The following is a 23,224-nucleotide window of genomic DNA, read 5'->3' as shown; positions in this document are numbered from 1 at the left end:
TTTGTCATGCGCATTCCATTCTGGCATGTACACGTACATGACGATTGTTGTTACAGTGTCAGTGTGTTTGTGTGTGTGGTCATAGTCGTGTTTATCAGCACATTTCACGCACACCCATGTACAGGAGCTCGCACACGAACATTTAGTAGTATCTCATCGAATAAATATTCAGTAGAGCGAGCGAGCGAACAGTTCGCAACCATGTATTGGTAGGTGGTGGTGGTGCTAGCTAAGAAGTAGGATGATAATAATGTTGATAATGATGATGATGACGATGACGACTACTAAGAGATGGTTGTCAGAGCAGGGTCGGATGGCCGGTGGAGGGAAGGTATATTTGTGAATGGTGTATACACACAGAGGCGAGTGTAAAAATTCATGAGTGATTCACAGTGGTGGTGTTTGCCTCTATTCCGTTTTATTCGGTTGCAGACTGTCAGATACAAAGGTAGAGCGCGCGCGTTGAACGAACGTACGGATAACAATTTAATTGTGCTCTTTTTTTGATTTTCTATACTTGTACCAATTTATGTATATCGCGTCGTCTACGGCATTAAACACAGAGCTGAAAGCTAGCGGCAATGGTGGTCACAGTCAATATTGAGACTGCCAAGTTAGTAAACCACACTCAACAATAAAATTGAAACAGAACAGATCGTCATTCTCAAAACGTTAATAAATTCGTAACTTTTCTAAAAACGCATAGTGAATAATAATAGCAAATAAGAGAAGAACGAGAAAAGGAGAACAACAAATTAAAAAAAGAGACGAAAGGGAAAAAACCTCCGATTAACTTGTGCATTTCGGTACGAGAAAGAACTGTTGTGAACTGTGCTGTTCGATCTGAAACAAAAGGGGAGTGATTGTCTGTGTGTGTGTGTGTAGAGAGGACAACATTGAGATTTCGTGCGCCTATTCTAGTAGTACTCCTCTTCCTGTTCTTTCTCCTCCCCCCAAGTTAAAGTTAATGTTTGCTACGCATTATAATATCTAAAAAGCTACGGACGTACTATACATGTGCATATGTATGAGGTACATGTGATGGACAAAGTCCTATGTATGTGTCGTCGTCGTCGTCGTACACGGATATAGTGAATTCTCTTGTGTGTTTTGTTGTTCATTCCTCTTTGATTTCCTCCTTGCTTGCCAAATACACAAAAATCAATAAAGGACAATAGAGAGCAAAAGGAACAAACGAACGGAACGTAGCGCACGACTGTTGGTCGGTCGGTATACAAAACAACACATACACGTACAAACACGGCTGCACGGCAAGACACGGTCTTATAACGGACAACGGCCTCATGGATTGTGTTAGTACGTTTGCGACGTTACGCGAGTGCAGTTGTGGTGATGTATGTGTTTTCCTCGACTCTTGTCGTTGTGGATAATGCGCGGATGAACCTAGATGGGATTGTTTAAGCCTACCATAAAAGTAAACCCCAAATTGCATTTGCGGCAATCAGTAGCGAGAAGAACAGCAACATAAAATTCAGAATTCTTTTTAAAAAGAGTACCCTAACAATTAGTTTAAGTTCCCCCTCAAAATAAGTGTTCTAAACACCAATTAAGTAATCCAAGTGTAAATGTTCCAATCGGAATAAAATCAATTTGCTGCATCGCAAGCAAGCAAGCAAAAAAAAAAAAAGAAAAACAGGAAGAAAGAAGAAAAGTCCTTTGCGTGAAAATTTATTGTATGTATTGTGTAAACTTGTAGACTGGTGTAGCTACCTAGTTTTCGAAAAGAGAACAGGTCGTGTCGTATACCAGCAACGGAACAGAGCTGCGCTAAAACAACAACAAAAAACAAAACAAACTCAGTTTCAACCCCGTTGTGCAAGAGAAAAAAGAACCAACACGGAATATTGTCCAGAAAAAAAAACAGGCAAAGGGTGACCAAGCAATACCAAGCAACGAGCCCAGTGAATATTTCCTAGTAGGGGTCGACCACAGCTACAATCATCATGTCCCTACAAACAAAGCGCCAACACTGCTATTTGTGTGATCTGCCCCGCATGCCTTGGGCCATGATCAATGATTTTTCGGAGGCAGTGTGTCGAGGCTGTGTCAACTATGAGGGAGCCGATCGCATCGAGTTGGTGCTGGATGCTGCCAGACAAATGAAGCGTCTGCATCAGGCCTCCAAGCGCAGTCATGAGAACGGTGAAGTGCAGTCCGCCTCAGTTCAACCACCCACGCAAGGACAACACCGTGTTGCTGGAAGTGGCGGCGGCGGACCTATAAGTGTGGGAGTGGTGGGCCAGCAGCAGCAGCAACACCATCATGCCTATCCCTCACAACGCATAGGGCCTCCGCAGCCCACACTTATGGATTTCCCTGTGAAAATGGAGGCCCATGACGCCAATGTCAGACCCGTCCGTATTTCTCACATGGCCCCACATCACATGTCCATGTCCAGCAGAGCGGTAGCAGCCGCCGCTGCAGCAGCTGGCTCCAACCTAAATCCTGCTCAGGTGGGAGGTCCTGTGCCGCCTGCCTTGTCGGTTAATTTGAAAAGGTCGCCATCCGAAGAGGACGATCATGGCCACACAGACGGCGGTGGACCATCGGGCATTAAGAGACCTGCCTTGGATGATCCCTCAACACGCCCTCCCCTAACCAGAGGCGATTCATTGCCGGCCGCCGTATCATTTGTATCGGAACGTAATACAGGAATGCGCGAAAAGCATCAACCCGTCAGAGCGCCCTCATTTGATGCATCTACATTTAAACCAGGCGGTAAGTATTTGAAACTACCATACATGGCCGCCCTTTTCCCCCATAACACAAGCCTTATAACTTTTAACAATGTGACTACAATTGTTGTTGTTGTTGTAATAATTGTTGGTAGTGCTAACTTAGATCACAGTGACAAGATAATGATAATGCGCCCGTCTCAATACTCAACCATCCATCCCTTCTGGCATAGTGGGAAATTATTATCAGAATGGTGGTACTTATTTAGAGGTTGGTTTGTTGGCGGCTCAAGGTATTTGAATTTGTGCGACACCTGGAGAAGAGGACGACAACGAGGCAACGATGAGGGACCTCTTAACGAAATTAAATCAAATCAACACTCTTGAGTCCAAATCTTCATATCTTATCGGTGCGGATGGTGTTCACACATGCACATCCCCAGATAAGATAAGAATTTTGAATTTCTTTGGTAGGTGCAGGCAGAGAGATAAGGTGGCTGAAACCTTGTATGTGTTAACTAAATGGAGTACCCTATATGAGACCAAAAAGAACCACCCATAGATGGCTTCGCTCTTGATGCGCTTAAATCTCGGATCTGTGTAATTCACATTCAAGAGTTGTAGTAGATACAAATCCAACTTTTTTCTTTTCTCTTTATCTACACCACACACTTGTCTGGGTTTATTTAGAACGATTTAAAAAAATATTGGGGCGAAAAGCTTTTGCTCTGCTTTCAATTCGCACCGCTCCGCTCCGTCTTCTGGCGCGCGTGTGTGTGTGTATACCAAGGGCTCATAATTGTAACGGTTATCCTGTAAAGCGTTGTGTTTTTATTTTGGTACCCATTTGTCTCAATGTATGCATACACATACGTTAGTACTTCCCATATGTGCCTACCTATCTACATGCATACATACATACATATCAACATCATGTGTATTGTGTATCCATGAACTAACCCCAGACCAGTTTAGTACGCCGCGCGTTCACTAAGCCACGAAGAAATGTCATGCGCATTGGTCGAATTTTGCTAACGTGCCAAAATCGTTAACAATTCAACGCTCAGTTTCTCGGCTCACATGCAGACTACCCCTACATACACTGCCAAAACAAGTTTCATATCTATGCCCTGCGTTGTGTGTTTTGGCTGGCTTTGACTGCGGCGTTGTGTGTGTACCTGCTGCTCCATTCTCCATCGTCACCAAACATGTTTTCTCGATTTAACACACAATGTCGTCTGCCGTCTGCCATCCAAAGCCGCAACGGACCATCGACAAGCTACTACGTAATATATAGACAGGGACCTCAGCACCCCAATGACTTGCTCAGACACATCTCGTCCCCGGACTGGTTTTCCCAAGAAGAGAAGACGTGCGCTCGAGGGGTGCCAGGTGTGCAGTATGCGGCTATACAGACTACAAGTGTATAGAAGAAGCTTACTCACAAAATGACTTTTTTGGCTGTGCATCACCAGAACCGAGGAGCGCGAAAGGAAAGCGAAAAGAATTAAGTCGAAATACCAACAATTATTGCTTGCTGGCAACCACCCCTTGCATTCCTGTCGCTCTCCTTTTTCTTTCGCTCTACCTCTCTCAAGCTAGTTAGTTAGTTGCTCGCCAAAAAGCCTGTGTTACAGGTCGGCAGAACTCTGTGCTCAATTTTCTAAACAATGTAAATTACGAAAAAAAACAAATGACCATCACGGCATCCCAGCATACGACAGTAAGAGAGTATAGTCAGTAGTAAGCTCAGGGGGTCTGCAGGAATCGAGAGAAAGAGAGAGTACACGATGCACCATGAACTCGTTTTATTATGTATGTATGTGTGGTGAAATACAAAACAAAAAACTCCCAATGGTTACTAACTATCGGAAAGAGATGGATGTGTCCCTAGCACCAAATTTTGGCGCGTGCAATCTGTCTACATTGGGCAAAAGCGTACAGGCATGAGAATGCAGGCAACTACATAGATATTAAGAGCAAACAAGAAACATTTTCTTCAATATATCCATAAGCAGATGTTATGCCAGATAGTAAGACCCATTTTTGGGTCTTATTGAATATCCAATGAAGCACGAAATGAATAAAGATTTTTAGATTTTTCTTAATGAAATGCATTTCGTCTTTAGGCTAGTAAATGGCAAATTTCACCCATGGACATTCCACTAAGGAACAGGGGAAACTTCTCAGTTAGTGAAGTGGAGTATTAATCATCTATGTAAACCGACCAATGAGCTGAGAACACGATTCTCATAATACCGTGCTTTTCCTCTGTTGGAAGAATTTGTCATGTACCTACCTATTCAATAATTATGATGTGGTGCTCTAAACTTCCCCCCACCCCCATTCTGCAACCTTCATAAATAGCTAAACATTTTAAAACTGATTTACTCCCCAATTATACGCTTGAAAAAAAATTTTCATTTTAACTATTCCAAGTGCTATTCAATTGAAAAAAAAAACTTCTAAAAATATTGAAAATTATTTTATGGCTGAGTGAGTTTTCAATGTATTTCTTTTAATGGACAGATGCTGGCAATTTCTGGACTAAAGGAACACTTGTTAGCAAGATTCCTCAAAAAAAAACTAAGGTTAAGGAGTCCTATATAAAGGGTGTTCGTGTAAAAAAATTGACACTAAGGCAATTAAAACAAGTAAAAGCATGCTATGTTCGGTCGAGCTGAATCTTGGGAATCCATCAACATGGATTTAAAATATGGGAGCTATATCTGGTTGGGGATCGATTTGGGACATACTTGCCACAGTTGTTGAAAGTCATAACATAACTCTATATGCAAAATTTCCGCCAAATCGAATAAAAATCGTGGCTTTTAAGGGCTCACGAAGTCAACTCGGGAGATCGGTTTATATGCAATAGGAGATATATCAGATTGTTTTGGACCTTACTTGGCACTCTTGTTAAAAGTCATAAGAGAACACTATGTGCAAATCAGATGAAAAGTGAGGTTTCCAAAGGCTTAAGGAGATCGGTTTATATGGGAGCTATACCAAGTTATAGATCGATTTGGACCGCACTTAACACAGTTGTTGGAGATCATGAGGAAACACCATGTGCAAAATTGCAGCCAAATCGGATGTAAATTGAGGCTTCCAGGGGCTCAAGAAGTCAAACCGGGAGATCGGTTCATATTGGAGCTATATCAGGTTCTTCACCGAGTTAACCCGTACTTGACACAGTTGTTGAAAGTCATAACAGAACACTACATGCAAAATTTCAGCCAAATCGGACAAAGATTGCGGCTTCCAGGGGCTCAAGAAGTCAAATCGGGAGATCGGTTTATATAGGAGCTATATCAGGTTCTTGACCGATTTGAATCGTACTCAACACAGTTGTTGGAGGCCATAACAGAATGCTATGGGCAAAATTTCAGTCAAATCGGGTGAAAATTGCGGCTTCCAGGGGCTCAAGAAGTCAAAACGGGAGATCGGTTTATATGGGAGGTATACCAAGTTATAGACCGATTTGAAATGTACTTGACACAGGTGTTGGAAGTCATAACAAAACATTATATGCTTAATTTAAATCAAATCGGAAAAAAATTGTGGCTTCCAGGGGCTCAAGAAGTCAAATCGGGATATCGGTTTATATGGGAGCAATATCAGGCCATTGACCGATTTGAACCGTACTCAACACAGTTGTTGAAGACCATAACAGAATGCTATGAGAAAAATTTCAGCCAAATCGGATGAAAATTGCGGCTTACAGGGGCTCAAGAAGACAAATCCGGAGATCGGTTTATATGGGAGCTATATCCAAATCTTAACCGATATGGCCCATTTGCAATCCCCAACTACCCACATCAATATTAAGTATCTGTGCGAAATTTCAAGCGGCTAGCTTTACGCGTTCGACCGCTATCCTGATTTCGACAGACGGACGAATAGACGGATATGGCGAGACGATCAAGAATATATATACTTTATGGGGTCCTAGATCAATATTTCGAGGTTTTACAAACGGAATGACTAGATTAGTATACCCCCATCCTATGGTGGTGGGTATATTATTTCATTGAATATGTTGTCGTTCGCGTACTTTTGCTGGCTTTTTTAAGTGAATAAAATGGCTCTTAGCTTAGGTTTAAGTGGCAGTTTGCCATCAGACTCACTTAGGCGTTTTCGTCCATTGTGATACCACAGGAACAGAAGAAGGAAGATGCCTTCAAGTTCCTACCGTTGAACCATCCAGATCGCTTTAAAAAGCCCAATAACTTGCGAATGTTCACATCCGCTAAATCAGACAGGTACTCAAAGAAATGAGAACCTAAAGTGGAACTCTATCTGACTGCTAGTGCGGGACACACAAACAGAAGGTTTTCTATAGTCTCTTCTTCTTCGATGTCCTCACAGCTTCAGTCGTTGCTGGCAACCCTCAGTCTGTCAGCATATTTTCCGTTAAGACTGAGACGTCTGTTCTAGCCAATGACAGCAAAGCAGTAGAACTCTTCAAGTCTAGATTAGGCCACATGGTTTTGGAATGCTTACAGCCCTCTCTTTGCAAATATGTAAGCGAACAGACCTAATGTATATAAATTATTTTTTATGCATATTTAACTTTATTGCCACATTTCCTTGTTGTGATCCCAAGCCAAGATGAAGCGCTGGATCTAATTCATAAGCATTTAACCAAATTTTGTGAACTGAGTTCCTCTATCTAATAGATTTCAAATATATTTTCATTGGTGTTATAACGATCCTCAAATATAATCTCCAAGCGCTTTTCACAACCCGCAATATTTTGGCAAAACTCATGAAAAAAAAAATCATCTACATTTAATGGGCCGATTACCTTTGTTTAATAGGTTTGAAATATATTTTTTAATTAGTGCGATTACCAGCCCTAGTCTCTATCATCAAACATTTAAAAGTAGCAAAACCCATTAAATTTACAATACTCTTAACTATTGATAACAGATGTAGAGTGTATGACATAGGAGGTTTTGCTGATGTTAATTACGCTCTTAGAAATTAAAGGGAAAGAGCCCACAGAAGTAATAAAGTTGAAAAAAGATTTAATGACAGAGAGATGGATATTTCAAATGTTTGTCAAAATTGTCAATTTACATACGATTCGATTCATCATTTTTGCTATCACACCTGTATGTTATTTTCGCATGACATCACCTAAACATGTGAGCAAATTTGATTTTTATAGACCGATCTCTCGATTTAAAGTTTTGGACCTATAAAAGGCGTATTTATTGTCCGATGTCGCCGAAATTTGGAAAAGAACACCCTATAAACCAAAAAATAGCATGTGCTATTTTGAAAAGAGATTTTTATGTTAGTTTCATTTGTATCACACGACATGTACAACTCTACATGTGGTAAATTTGACATGTCATAAGACACCTATACAACGTGTAATAGAGCCTTTAACAACACTCTTGGAAATAAGAGAAAGCAAAAATAATCTAGGGAATAGTTATTCATTTTATTGAATAATATTCTGAATACCCAGGCAAGGGAAAGAGTCATCTGATGTTTAACTAAAATGTTGCCCTTTTTGCATAGCATTTTGCTTGCCATAAAGTAATTTGATTAAAAAACAAATACACTGCAGCGTATAATATTAAAAAAAAATACGTTCGAATACAAAAATATGATTAGATAAAAGCACATTTTTTAAGAAATACTTATATCCTTATCGTTCTTATAAGTACTAAATCGTATGATATTGTGAAGGGAACTTCCTATTAGAACTCAGACAATACCCTACCATATGCAGCTATAGATGGCTTTCTCAAATGATAGAGGCGAAACTTTACTGCACAACTTTTTTTTACAAGATTGCCTTATCGTCGGTTTAATGTTGTGGACTAGCCATGCGCCAAATGCAAATTTTGCCCATGAACATTCTACTAAGGAACAAACTTCTCACATATCAATGAGTGTACTCCGATTCAAGTTTAAGCTCAATGATAAGAGGCCTCCTTTTTATAACCGAGTTTGAACGGTGTGCCGCAGTGCGACACCGCTTTGGAGAGAAGTTTTACATGGCATAGTACCTCACAAATATTGCCAGCATTAGAAGGTGAAAACCATCGATGAAAATGTTTTAATAATGGTCTCACCAGGATTCGAACCCAGGCGTTCAGCGTCATAGGCGGGCGTTCATCGTCATAGGCGCGCGTTCATCGTCATAGGCGCGCGTTCGGCGTCATAGGCGGGCGTCCAGCGTCATACGCCATTTCCGATTTTTTTGAGTTAGCCACACTCTGATTGACATTACGGCTAGTGCTTCAAAGACAATTTGGCGTATCTCATTTAGTTTTCGAGATATTAAGTTTGCTTATTTGAAATGACGACATAATATTGCTTGTATGCATAATTTTCATCGAAAAACCAAAGGGATTAAACTGTAATAGTGGGAACTCTATAAATATCTGTTGACTAGAAACCCAAAATTGAATATCTCACGCACACTACTCTCCCTCTCTCTCTCTATCTCTCTTTCCCAACCAAGCTGTCATTTAGCAGCTCTAAACGAAAAACAAAAAACTATGCATAAGTAGGAGAAAACAGCACGTGAAGTTTTCATAATAGATTCTGAAACACACACATCGGGGTTTTGAACTGAACCGGTTAAAACTAGAAAAGCGATGTTGTGATGTCACATTCACACACACACACTCATAAAATTGCCAAGAATTGTGAGTAAACCAAGTGCTATAATAGTTTTGCACATCTAACACTTTTTCTATATAGGCTGAACTATATTCATTTTTAATTTCGAAACAAAACAAAAAAAAAACAAACAAACAAATGATCCAAATTAGAATACTTACCTTAAATAATTCATTCTTGAGTTCTGCAATCACACAAATGTCTTATCTCCACAGCCGTTTAAAGATTATAGTCGAATCAGTGGAAAATATGTACATATGTCCACCAATAATTGGGACCGTATCTTATCGCAAACGGAAAATTTGACTGATAATGCTTGGAGCGGTGTTATCAGACAGCTTCAGCAAGCACAGCAGATAGGGAGGACGGACGGCCGTTCGTTTGCGACGACTTGTTATTTTCTTATCAATACCAGTTGTTCTCGCTTACTCCTCTCAAATATTAATTTACAAATTGTATTTGCTTTTGATAGGTATGTACCTGCCACCTCCGTATCTTGGTCTATGGCAACATTCAGGCAGGCAAACAGACAAACAGACAGACGTACCGTATATACAAATAGTGATGAAGCTATGCATGAATGTACGTACATATCAGTATGCATATCGGCAAAGTTTATTTATTAATTGTATTTGCAGAGACTCTTTGTTGTTATTTTCATTTGAACTGATAAGAAGAAATCTTATCTCGCACTCAATACCATGCCATCCATAGTGATTTGAATTTCTACTCTATAAACGCACCGATATATGGGAGGATGGCAATGCGATCAACAAATGCAGTGTGTATATGAATGTGTGTGTGTGTGTGAGTCCTTATCGCGCGTTGACAAGTCAGTAATATAAATAAAAATCCAAACATGTACTTGTACACTCTCATTTTTAATTGAGCCTCTTGCGACAATAGCTATGTTTTTTTTACTGCAAACCATCGATTTCCATGAATAAAATTTCTTTTTGCAATTGGAAATATCTGTAGTATGGGGATGGGGAATTTCGATGATACATCAATTGTATCATCATTACTTGTATGTCCTGCAAACACTTAGATATGTGTATATCATTTTCGATCTCTGCAAACATCAAATAACAAATTTCTGTTTCAACCAAACTTCGGCTAACATAAATGTTAATGTTTAGCCATGATTTATGATCAGCATGTGTACATTTGATGCATTCACTTTCATTTTCATCATTTGCACTTATAAAGATGTATGTTTATGATGTACCACATATATCTTATATATAAAAATCAATTTGTGTAGATTTGTTTGTCTGTGTGTTTCTTATAGACTCAGAAACGGCTGAACCGATTTTCTTCAAACATTTTCGCATATTGATCCCATGGTGAAAATAGGGTAATAGGGTGCATTTTTTGATATCTGAAGGGGGGGCGCGGACCCTCCCCCTTACCCTAATTTTCAGAAACGCCAGATCTCGGAGATGGGTGATGCCATTTAAGCGAAATTTTGCGTGCTCTCATATAGTACCCTAAAAATAAAAATTTGGTATCCAATTTCGGATGGGGTACCTATGGGGTACCAAATGTCGGACCACGTTTCTGGGGGTCCACACCTTCCCCAAAACACCCCCAAACTGGACTTATTTACTGACCATGGGAATATGGGACTTAGATAAAAGGTATTTAAGTGTAGAATTCGAGTCTGATATCCAAAAATATAAGACCAAGTGTTTGGGGGGCTGCTTCTCCCCAAACACATCCCCCCAAAGGGGACAAATTTACGACCATAGCAATATGGGGCACAAATTAAAGGTCTTTGGGAGTAAAGCACGACTTTGATATCAATATTCGGGAAAAGTGTCTATGGGAGTAACCACACCCCCACAAAACCACCCAATTAGGAAGAATTTTCTGCCTATTGCGATATGAGGCTCAAATAAGAGGGTTTTTAAAGTGGAACACGAATCCTGTATATATTTTCAAGGCCAACTCACTGAGTGGCCGCCCATCCCCCAAAACACCCCCCAAATCGGTCATGTTTGCCGACTATGGAAATATGGGGCTCAAATTAAAGGTATTTGGGAGTAGACCACGTATCTGATGTCAACATTAGGGACCAACTGTCTAGGGGACGTGCCACTACCATAACAACCCCCCAAATAGGACGTATTTGCTCACCAAGACAATTTGGGTCTTAAAGAGCGTAGAATGTATTTATAGTTTTTAAGGCCAATACCCCAAACCGGACATATTTGGTGACTTTTGCAATAAGAAGTTCAAATGAGATTAGAAAACGAATTTGATATCCAATTTTGAGGCCAATGGCAATATGGGGTTCAAATAAATGGTATTTAGATATGTGAGAATAGAGCACGTTGCTGATATATTTTCCGGGCTTAGTGCTTGGGGGACCACCCCAATCCCCAAAACACCCCTAAATCGGACATATTTACTGACCATGTCAATGTGGAGCTTAAATGAAAGGTTTTGGGGCAAAGTGAGAATTGATACCCACTTTCGGGACCAATTTTCTGCTAAAGATCGGACCAAAATTGTGCCTTCTACAGCCTTAATAGGTCAAATCGAATGAAAGTTATATATGGGAACTATATCTAAATCTGATTAAGACGACTCACGAAACATCTCATGCTAAATTCGGTAAAGATCAGACTAAAATTGTGGCTACTTTAGCTTTAAAAGAGCATAACTAATGAAAGATATATATGAGAGCTATATATAAATCTGATCCGATTCTGATGAAATTTTGCACACATACTAGGACGTCAAAAAAAGCACTTCGTGCCAAATTTGGTAACAATCGGACCAAAATTGTGACTTCTACAACCTTAAAAGACCATATCGGATGAAAGATATATATGGGAGCTATATTTAAAACTGATCCGATTCTGATGAAATTTTGCACACATAATAGGGCGTCAAAAAAAGCACTTCGTGCCAAATTTGTTAAAGATTGGACCAAAATTGTGCCTTCTACAGCTTTAGAAGGGCATATCGGATGAAAGATATATATGGGAGCTATATCTAAATCCGAACCGATTTTTATGAAATTTTGCACACATATTGGGACGTTAAGAGAAACTCTTTGTGCCAAATTTTGTAAGGATCGGACCAAAATTGTGGCTTCTACAGCTTTAAAAGGGCACATCGGATGAAAGATATATATGGGAGCTATATCTAAATCTGAACCGATTTTTTTCAAAATCAATAGCGTTCATCCTTGGGCCAAAAAAGGGGGCTTATGCAAAATTTTGTGAAAATCGGACAAAAAAATTCGACCTGTACCTTGATTACAAGAATACATGGACAGGCAGACGGACCGACGGACAGACGGACATAGCTAAATCGAATCAGGAAGAGATTCTAAGCCGATCGGTATACTTATCCATGGATCTACCTCGTCTCCTTCTTAGCGTGGCAAACAAATGCACCAATCTATAATAACCTGTACCACAGTGGTGATGCAGGGTATACAAATTAATATAAAGTTGGAAATTTGTGTCAGTTGCAGTCAATATCAGTGTTTTGAACATTCAGCAATTAAGTAAATTGTAAAAAAGTATCCAATTCAATAAAGCAATAGAAATTTTTTATTACAAATTTGGCCGTTAGCCATTGAAGTTGGGTTGCTATCCATAATCGACCCCTAAGATTTTTTAGTTTGCCATGATGTTAGTATTTGATATCAGTAGGACCCCAGCTATAGTTAGAACCATAGAAGGGCACCATAAACATCCGCACATAAATGGTTATCCCAGCGGGCTTAGGCGTTTGGCTTTGTTCGGCTGCCTCTATTTCAAAGGGAATACATTTAAGTGAAGTTTGATCATACTCACACAAACACAGTTTGGTTTTTTCAACAGTGTTAGTGTAACCATCATTAGTTTAAACCCTGTTTAAGCTGGCAACATTTTTCAATATTTCTGTCTTGCAAATCTTCTTTAATCAAAACTGTCGACCTTTTTAGAAGTTGTAAAAGTGATTTAAAAATCACTTTTAACAACCCTTAAGGTAAAAAACCAATGAAGATATCTATACTTATTCCAAATGTTTAAGAAAAATAATTAAATTTTATAAGGTAGAATACAAAGTTCTTTGTTGCGAATGTCACAGTATGTTATCGACACATTCAATGATGTCACTGATTTGTAATCTTTACAATGATTAATTTTTATAGAAAATTCTTCAGAAAATAATTAAATTTTCAAAACTTTGATAACAAAGCTCAGTTTTTGCTTTTACAAATGATTGGGCAATACGAGTTCATGTGTACATACAATGATTATAAACTCAATGACCCTATATGTGCAGATCAAACGATCATATTGGAATCCTGAATATCATCATAACTTTTATTAATTTGTGCCACGAAGGATCTATGTTAAAATTTTATGACTAAATACTCCTCAGTTCGAATAGGAATATCATTTTCGCCAACGAAGGTCGAATCATGAATCCCGATGAGTACATTTTTTATACCCACCACCTTAGGATGGGGGTATACCAATCTAGTCATTCCGTTTGTAACACCTCGAAATATTGATTTAGGACTGCTTAAATAATATATATTCTTGATCTTCTCGAAATTTTGATTCGAATTAGCCATCCGTCCGTCTGCCCGTCTGTTGAAATCACGTTAGCGGTCAAACGCGTTAAGCTAGCCGCTTGAAATTTTGCACAGATACTTAATATTGATGTAGGTCCTTAGGGATTGCAAATAGGCCATATCGGTACAGATTTGGATATACCTCCCATATAAACCGATCTTCCGATTTGACTTCTTGAGCCCAGGGAAGCCACAATTTTTGTCCGATTAGGCTGAAATTTTGCACATAGTGTTCGGTTGTGACTTCCAATAACTGCGCCAAGTACGGTCAAAATCGATCAAGAACCTGATATAGCTACCACATAAACCCATCTCCAGATTTGATTTCTTGAGCCCTGGAAGCCTCAATTATCATCCGATTTGGCTGAAATGTTGCATATAGTGTTCTGCTATGACTTCCAACAATGGATCAAAGTACGGTCCAAATCGGTCTATAACCTGATATAACTCCCATATAAATCGATCTCCCGATTTGACTTCTTGAGTCCCTGAAAGCCGCGATTTTTATCCCATTTAGCTGAAATTTTGCCTATAGTGTTCTGTTATGACCTCCAACAACTGTGCCAAGTACGGTCAAAATCGGTCAAGAACTTGATATAGCTCCCATATAAACCGATCACCCGATTTGATTACTTGAGCCCTTACAAGCCGCTATTTTTATCCAATTTCGCTGAAATTTTGCATATAGTGCTCTGTTATACCTCTCAACAACTGTGCCAAGTACGATCCAATTTGGTCTATAACTACATATAGCTCCCATATTTTAGCTGAATCCACTAGATATAGCTCCCATATCTTAGTATAATCCCAAGATTCGGCCCGGCCGAACTTATCACACTTTTACTTGTTTTACATGTATGCTGCAAAATCAAGAAACAGCTGATTTATAAACAAAACAAGAAAAATATGTTTATTTGCTTTATGTCGCCATACAAATTTGTTCGTTTTTCAAATATATTTTTTGTAAAATATGCCTGCTGGCATGTTTCTGGCTTTGTTGGGCTTACGGTTTAGTCTTGGCGGCAATATAATGATTTTTGTTTTGTTGTACCATTTCGCACAGCTGGTCACAAACCTAAAAATGTGCGCACCATTTGTCAAAAATATTTTCTGCCAAAATCATACATTCATGCGACCACATTTAGAGTACGACCACATTTAAAGTTGAATCAAACTTTCCAATGGTAAACAAAACAACTTTTCTTATTTAGTAATTTCCAATTAATAAAGAACATTTTTATTACCATGGGAAATATAAATAAATCGGATACAGGGAACCACCACCATGGGTTCAAGGCCATAACTCGGGAGATTGATATATACATGGCAGCTATATCCAAATATGGTAGTATCTGCGTGGTATTCAGGGAGCATGTGTAAGGGCTCACTTCATTTCAGAAAAATCTGGTAGTAAATTGGTCAGTTTTTGGAGAAAGAACTTCAACCAGGAGATCAGTCTATATAGGGTATATACCCAAAACATATTCGCCAAGAACGTGAAAGACCAAAACATAGCTCACTGTTTCAAATATCAGCGAAATCGGTTAATAAATGCCTAAGTCATTAAAACTGGGGGATAAGTCTTTATGAGATCTACATTAACATAAAGTCCGATCCGCACTCACTGTGTTAAATTTCAGCAATATCGGGTAACAAATGTCGATTTTATGGATCTAAGATCTTAAATAAAGAGATCAGTCATATGGGGCTATATTTTGACATAGACCGATTTCGACCATCGGATGTTGGGGATCTTAACACAACTCATTGTGCCAAATTTCAATGAAATAGGCTAAAAAATACGGCATTTATGAGCCTAAATCGGGAGATCGGTCGATACGGGGGCTATATCAAGTTGTAGTCCGATATAGGCCATATTCCCAAGGTTTCAGCTTATTATCTACAATTTTCAATAGAAAGACAGACGGATAGGCGGAAGGACGGGCGGTTCGTCTTAGATGTTTGCCATTCTTCGTTAGTGAATATAAAACGGTAGAAATTATCTTAAAATGTAAACAGTCCATTACATTAGAATAGACTTTAGAAATACTAAAACAGATGACTCATTGTCAGGGTTGTTTGTTTACAAACAAAAAAAATGTTTTGCCATATCAGCAGTGGAAAAGTCGATTATCTGATGAGATATTATTAATGACTTGTGGGTGCATAGATCAGTTTGTTTTGTTTCAATAATGCTGCAACAAACATGGGTTCTAAGCATATTTGGCCCAATTTCCTAAGACTACTATAAACACTCACACACACACACACACTTTTTTATAGCGTATACTCTATTAAATATATGCATATGAACATACCTATTTAAATACATATGACTTTTATAGGCATCTATATAAAAAGGATGGCAGCTAGATCACCTATATTACTGTGTGTACATGTGTGCCTGTAGATTAGATGCTGGTTTTATGGATCGACAATCTGTCTGTGTGTCTCATTGCTACGCAGAAAGAAGCTTTTAGAATTTTAGAAAATCTTCATAATTCGTCATTTTCAAATGTAGGGTACATTTTGCCAATATCGAAATAAAACCTTATCACAATTCAAGGCAGCATTAAGTTGCCGTAATGATGATGATTGCTATGTGTATATACGTATGCATGAAATGTATGACTGGTAGTAGTGTTGGTGTTTGCTGTGATATGTACGAGGGGTGAATATAGATTGTGTTGCTGCGATGTTGTTGGCTTGTGCTCTTAGTCTAAAGTTATTGTTTTAATTAAATTTTCTGGTCACATACTCGTAGCCACCAACAAGCATTAGTAATGAGTTAGTGCGGGAGTTTGCATTGTGTATGCATGCCAAACACGTTCTTTTCTGCTCAAAGTGGTGTGGTTGGTACATGTGATGTCCAGACCAACAGTTTGACTGGGCAGGGAGACCTTTAATTTTACGGACATTCAGGAGCTGCAATAGTCTACCTATACATATGAGCAGGAGAAGGAGGAGGCGGAGTAGACCCCGTTGTTGGGCCCAAAGGAATGGATGAACGAACGACCAAACGGCTCGAACGTGATGACTTTGGCGACTGGTTTATTGTTGTTGAAATTTAAAGCCATAATGACGCTGGACAGCGATTGAGCACCGAGTAGGGAGCAGAACAGGTTTTGCAAGTGAATTCAACTTGAATAATTTATATTTGTGTTCGGATTTGAAGTTTTTCGCCTATGTGTTAGAATTGCGCTCCACCATGTACATGTGTATGTAGGTAGATATGTGACAAACACATTCATACCGATGTATGTGTTGATTCCATGCGTTTGTGATGCACCACATTGTTTTGTGCAATGTATGCCAAAAACACGAATACCAACCAGACTCATAATTTCCAAGCATCCGCTTGTGCTACCCCCTTTAGGCCCCAAAAGCCCCTGCAAAACCAAAACATCACTCTTTGGCAAAGTGTTGTCGTTGTCGTCGTCACTAAACCAAAAAAAAAACGAATTGCAGAAGAAGACAACAACGACGACAACATCTACGACGAACAAGAAGAAGAAGCAGAGGAGGAGGAGGAAGAAAAAATGAACTTGTATTCGTACATGCACGTTTGCATGGCCAACAGAGGCATACATACCAGCTCGCCGCAAACGCCCGGCCCTCCCCCAATTAACTGAGACACCATCAATCCACCACCATCGCCAGCCATTATTACTTTTTAGTACTACCACTCAGAAAATGACGTATGTATGCCTTAGTTGAATGAAAAATCATGCTGCTGCCTGCTATTTAGTCAGTCAGACGAAGAGCCAGCCAGAAATTGAACCATGCAAACGCACACACACACACGCGAGCATATCGAAAACACAGATACACGAGCCTCCTCTCCATGGCATGTCCCGCTTAACACCGTAAGTTGCTTGTTTCCACGCGATGACGGATAGACAGCGTGCACTGTGGTATCATCAGGCAAAAAATATTTGGCTTTTAAATAATCACCCTTATTCCCGTGGTCGAAGGCAAAAATCGACACCAGTCGTAGTCGAAGGCGAATTTCACAATTCATGGTATTCAGTAACTCATTCGCCTTCGACAGTTTGATTATAGAGAAATATTGTGGTAAATAAAAAAAAATTTATAACAAGTAGGTTCCACCCACAGAAAAAAATAAAAATCGGTTTCGATCACAAAATTAATTGATACAATAAATTTTTTAATCAAAACTGCTTCAATCATGAAAATGATAGCATCAATCAAAAAGTAATTGAAAAATTTTCAATTAAACAAATATCATATTCAATTAAAAATACAATTGAAATTTTCAATCAACTTTTTAATGTGATCGATTAAAAAAATTATTGAATTTTTTGAAATTTTCAATTAAATTTATGATTGGATCAATTAAAAAAATTATTGAAATTTTCAATTAATTTTTAATTGGTCGAATTACAAAATGATTGAAATTTTTTGAAAATTCAACTTTATTTCCATTTGATACACAGATGTGTACCTGGAACATGTACTTGAGGTGCGTTTTAAGGGCAAATGTCTTTGGCCACCCCCAAAAAAAAATCCCTTGGGGTTTTGTCAAAAAAATTTAGGGTTTCAGTTAGGTTTTTAATTAAATTTTTACTTACATTTTTCTTGTGAATTTTTTCTGTGTTCTCTTTCGACATACAGCCGCGCTGTAGTTTAGAATTCAATTAGCTTATTTGGCAGTCGAATTCGACTTAGGTGATATGAAAAATGTAAATGAATTTTCGTCTTCGACAACCATAATACCATTTTGTAAAAATTTCGACTAGGCCGTCGCCAACCGGAATAAGGGGAAATATCTATTACCACATGCATTCGCATAGTATCTGAGAAAGTACTATCTATCTCAGTATCACATTTTCGCAACGTAATGTAAAACAATCGTGGCTCGCCTGAAACGCCTAGTTTGGAATCCTGGCGAGAAAATAAAAAAACTCTTAACCAAGAAAAAAACAAGCATCAACATATTATAGCACACCAATGAGTGCTGTCCGATTCAAATGTAAGCTCAATAATAAAGGGCCTACTTTTTATAGCCGAATCAGAACAACATGCCGCAGTGCGACAATTCTTTTGGGGAGAAGTTTTTGCATGGCTGCTATACCATTTTTTCAAACCATTCTACTAAAGAACAGGAGCAAACTTCTTATATATCAATAAATGCTGTCCATCCAACCACCGCTGAAAATTTTCTGATGATTAAGGAACAGGGGCAAACTTACTACATATCAATGAGCGCTGTCCATCAAACCACCGCTTAAAATTTTGTCTGATGTTCTCACCAAGATTTGACCCCAGGCGTTCAGCGTCATGGGCGGACATACTTGTATGTGCATATATGCATACACGCATATGGAGGCCTCCGTAGCGCGAATGTTAGTATGTCCGTCCATGATGCTGAACGCCTGGCTTCGAACCCTGGCGAGAACATTAGACAAAATTTTCAACGGTGGTTGAACGGTTGTATAGACAGCACTCATTAATATGTAAGAAGTTTGCCCCTTTTCGTTAATGGAATGTTCATGACCACTTTATGTTTAGTTAAATTTGTCTATTCTGCCCCACTGTGCAAGATATACGATAAAATCCAAATGGAAACAAACACATCAGTGTATATAGTGTTGCCACTACTGTATTTTCACCCTGCCTTGGCCGCACACCCTAAACCTCTTAGGTCGTACTGTCGTCACATGAATAAAAATAATAACACTACACACATACTCGTGCATACACTTCAGAGTATACATACATACATATAAACATGCTTGACTTTGTAAGTATGTTTGATGTGTAAAACACATTTTTGCCATACAAATATGCGCCCGGCAAATGATCAAATATTTTTTTTTTGTATATTTAAACGTTGAATGTTGATTCTTGTACACATTGAAACAACAACAATATCTACGTACAAATGTCCGTCCGCGCATGAGTTCACACAGATACTGTGGTGCGGTCTTTTTGTGTATGGGTGTGTGTGTGTGTGTTTGGATGTTGTTAGACACACAAATTGGGCAGATGTTGGTTCTGACGTCGGTTAGTTGGCGTTTGTTTATGTTACCATTCCAACATTTACCATTTGTTCTTAGCTATTGAGGTAGTAGACACATTGTTGTTGTCGGCTTTTGACGCTGGCTATTATTGTGTGGTGCTGTAGTGTTGTATGAACGTGTATTCTTGTTGTTGCTGTTGTTGCTTTCGAGTTACCTCTCCTTTGTTGATTCTTATTTGGAAATGGTGTGAATGTGCGCTCATAGCAAAACAAAACAACACATACAACGCATACATACACAATAGGACGGACCAGACCACGCAAGAATGGAAGAAAGGAAAAATTCGTCAGAGCGGCAAATACGAAAACGGCACTAAAAACAATAACAAAAACGGGTGATTACACGACCGCAAAGTCTAAATATAGGCAAAGCATTTAGAATGAACATTTTTCACACCCAACACACCAAAGAAGTATAGGCATTTTTGTGTTCATCGTACAACAAACAGTCGTTCATTCAATTCCACCATCCATTCACTCATAAAAACTTTCCATTCATCCATCTTTTCTTATATGTAAGGTATTTGGATTTTCTCAAGACTAGATAACAAGAATGCACAGAACGTCTTTAAGAAGTAATGTCTCTCGATAGCGGACTTTTACATTAAAAGATTAGAAATGTTGCCAACTACAAATATCTTGCAATGGCTTTTAAGGCTTATTATCAAATATAAATAACTATTTTATCTAAAGTTACTTCTAAATTTTCCGAAGATAACGTGTGCTCATGGACATGAGTGCGTATGTTTGTTTACCTTTCAATAATTTTGCCCACCTATATCATACGTTATACGCCCCCTTGGTCACCTATATTAAAATACTTGACGAAAGATTATTTGCAAAAAACGTCAAATTATGAACGATACAAACTTTATGGAGGCCACCGTAGCGCAGAGGTTAGTATGTCCGCCTATGACGCTGAACGCCTGGGTTCGAATCCTAGCGAGAACATCATTAAAATTTTCAGCTGTGGTTATTCCCTCCTAATGCTGGCGACATTCGAGAGGTACCGTACCATTTGGTATGGCAGCCATGTAAAAACTTCTCCACAAAGAGGTGACACACTGCGGCACGCCGTTCGGACTCGGCTATAAAATGGAGGCCTCTTTTCATTGAGCTTAAACTTGAATCGGACAGCACTCATTGATATATGAAAAGTTGCCCCGTGTTCCTTAATGGAATGTTCATGGGCAAATTTGCAATTTGCATGTTTGCAAACTTTATGGCATATCTATTTATACCCTACACCACCAATGTGGCACAGGGTATTATAACTTTGAGCATTTATTTGTAACTCTCAGAAGTAGGAGAGATAGATCCATTGATAAGTATACCGATCGACTCAGATTAACTTTCTGATTCGATTCAGATATGTCAGTCTGTCCATTTTAATTTGTGTACAAACTACAGGCCGCAACTTCCATCCGAACGCCTTCAAATTTGGCACATACATTTTTTTGGCATAGAGACAAAGCCTATTTAAATTGGAAAAAATTGGTTTTGATTTGGATATAGCTCCCATAAATATGTTCGTCCGATTTGAAGTAATAATCCAATAAAATAGCCATTTGTTAACCGATTCTTTCGAAAATTGGCAGGAGGGATTTTCTCTTGACTCTCGATGGTGAATTGCTGGTGAATTTCATAGAAATCGGTTCATATTTAGATATAGCTGCCATAAATGTATATGCCCAATTTTTACTTCTAGAGCCACAGCAAGGGCATTTATTGGCTAATATTGCCAACATTTTGTACAATGCTTTCCTCGACGACTACCTCAATATGTAAGAACTTTGCTCGAAATCGGTTCAGATTTAGATATAGCTCCCATATATATGTGCGTCCGATTTTGAGAAATATTGCAATAAAGTTCTTATTTGTTATCTGATTTTCCCGAAATTTGGCATGAAGGATTTTTTATACAATAGCTCTTAATATTTCTGGTGAATTTTATAGAAATCGGCCCGGCCAGGTTTAGATATAGCTGTCATATATGTATTTTGCCCGATTTTTACTCCAAGAGCCACTGCAAGCGCATTTATTGACCAATCTTTCCAAAATTTTATACAACGCTTTCCTGGATGACAACCACTCTATCTAAGAATTCTTCTCGGTTCAGATTTAGATATAGCTCCCATATATATATTCAGTCAGATTTTCGGTAATTTGCAATAATGTTGCCATTTGTCAACCGTAGTTATTACAGTTTGAACATAATCCGCCGAGGTCCATCAAAATTGTGGGTGTAGGGTATTATACAGTCGGGACCGCCCGACTTTTGCCTTCCTTACTGGTTTTATTTTGTCCAAAGTTGTTTCTAAAGTTATCGAAGGTAACGTATGCTCATGTACATGGGTGCGTATGTTTACTTTTCAATAATTTTTCCCACATATACCATACGTTATACGCCCCCTTGGCCACCTATATAAAAATACATGGCAGAAGATTATTTTCAAAAATCGTCAAATTATGGGTGATACACGCTTTATGGCATATCTGTTTTTCATTGTAACACAGCCGTAGGATCTTGAAGAACGGCTAATACTCAATTTTGACGAAGTCAGATATAGATTTTTCATATTTACCACAAATATGGCAAAAATTATTTGGAACAAGCACACAACATCTCCTTTGCAAAAATAATGTTGAAAAAACACAAAAACTATTTTTTTATGTCTGGAAAAAAAAACAAAATGGTGGCCCCAGCTATATCTCAAAAAGAAAAGCTGTTGGAGAAATCACGTTTACGGATTTGCAAATAACTCGTCAATTCGAGATAGAAAAAAAAAACTAGTAAAAGCTTGCTAAGGTCGGCCGAGCCGAATCTTATATACCCTCCACCATGGCTCGAATGGCAAGTTTTTAGCCGATTTATATTTTAAGGCAAACAAGGGATAATGGATAAAAATTACAAAGCTATTTTGGGTTATCTACCGATTCGGACCATATCATCTAACATCCAAACCAAGGATGTTGGAGATCATAGTATAAGTCATTGTGCAAAATTTCACCCAAATTGGATAAGAATTGAGCTCTATAGTGGCTTAAGAAGTAAAATCGGCAGATCGGTTTATATGGAAACTATATAAAGTTATGGACCGATACAGACCACATTTGGCACGCATGTGGAAGGTCACAGGTAAAGTCGTCAAAAAAAATTTTAGCCAAATTGGATAACAAAACACTTCATGCAAAATTTGAGCCAAATTGGATAATAATTACGCCGTCTAGAGGTTCAAGAAGTCAAGATCC

At 38.6% G+C, this 23,224-nt stretch overlaps 1 protein-coding gene across 2 annotated transcripts in view; it reads left to right on the top strand.

Moving 5' to 3' along the window:
• Nucleotides 1-202: 202 nt before the first annotated feature.
• Nucleotides 203-23,224, top strand: part of LOC106085742 (interferon regulatory factor 2-binding protein 1) — a 28,430-nt gene continuing 5,408 nt past the window's right edge. Inside the window, exon 1 of one of the 2 annotated variants that reach the window (XM_013250141.2) lies at nucleotides 203-2,739. In XM_013250141.2, coding sequence (XP_013105595.1) covers nucleotides 1,965-2,739 — 775 coding nt within the window. In that variant the 5' untranslated portion in view covers nucleotides 203-1,964. The remainder of the gene's footprint in view (nucleotides 2,740-23,224) is intronic. The other variant, XM_013250142.2, reaches the window with a different exon arrangement.

Source organism: Stomoxys calcitrans, chromosome 4, assembly GCF_963082655.1.
Source record: "Stomoxys calcitrans chromosome 4, idStoCalc2.1, whole genome shotgun sequence".
Classification (NCBI taxonomy): Eukaryota; Metazoa; Arthropoda; class Insecta; order Diptera; family Muscidae; genus Stomoxys; species Stomoxys calcitrans.
The sequence above is the reverse complement of the archived record's forward strand: the minus strand, read 5'-3'. Positions and strand labels throughout refer to the sequence as shown.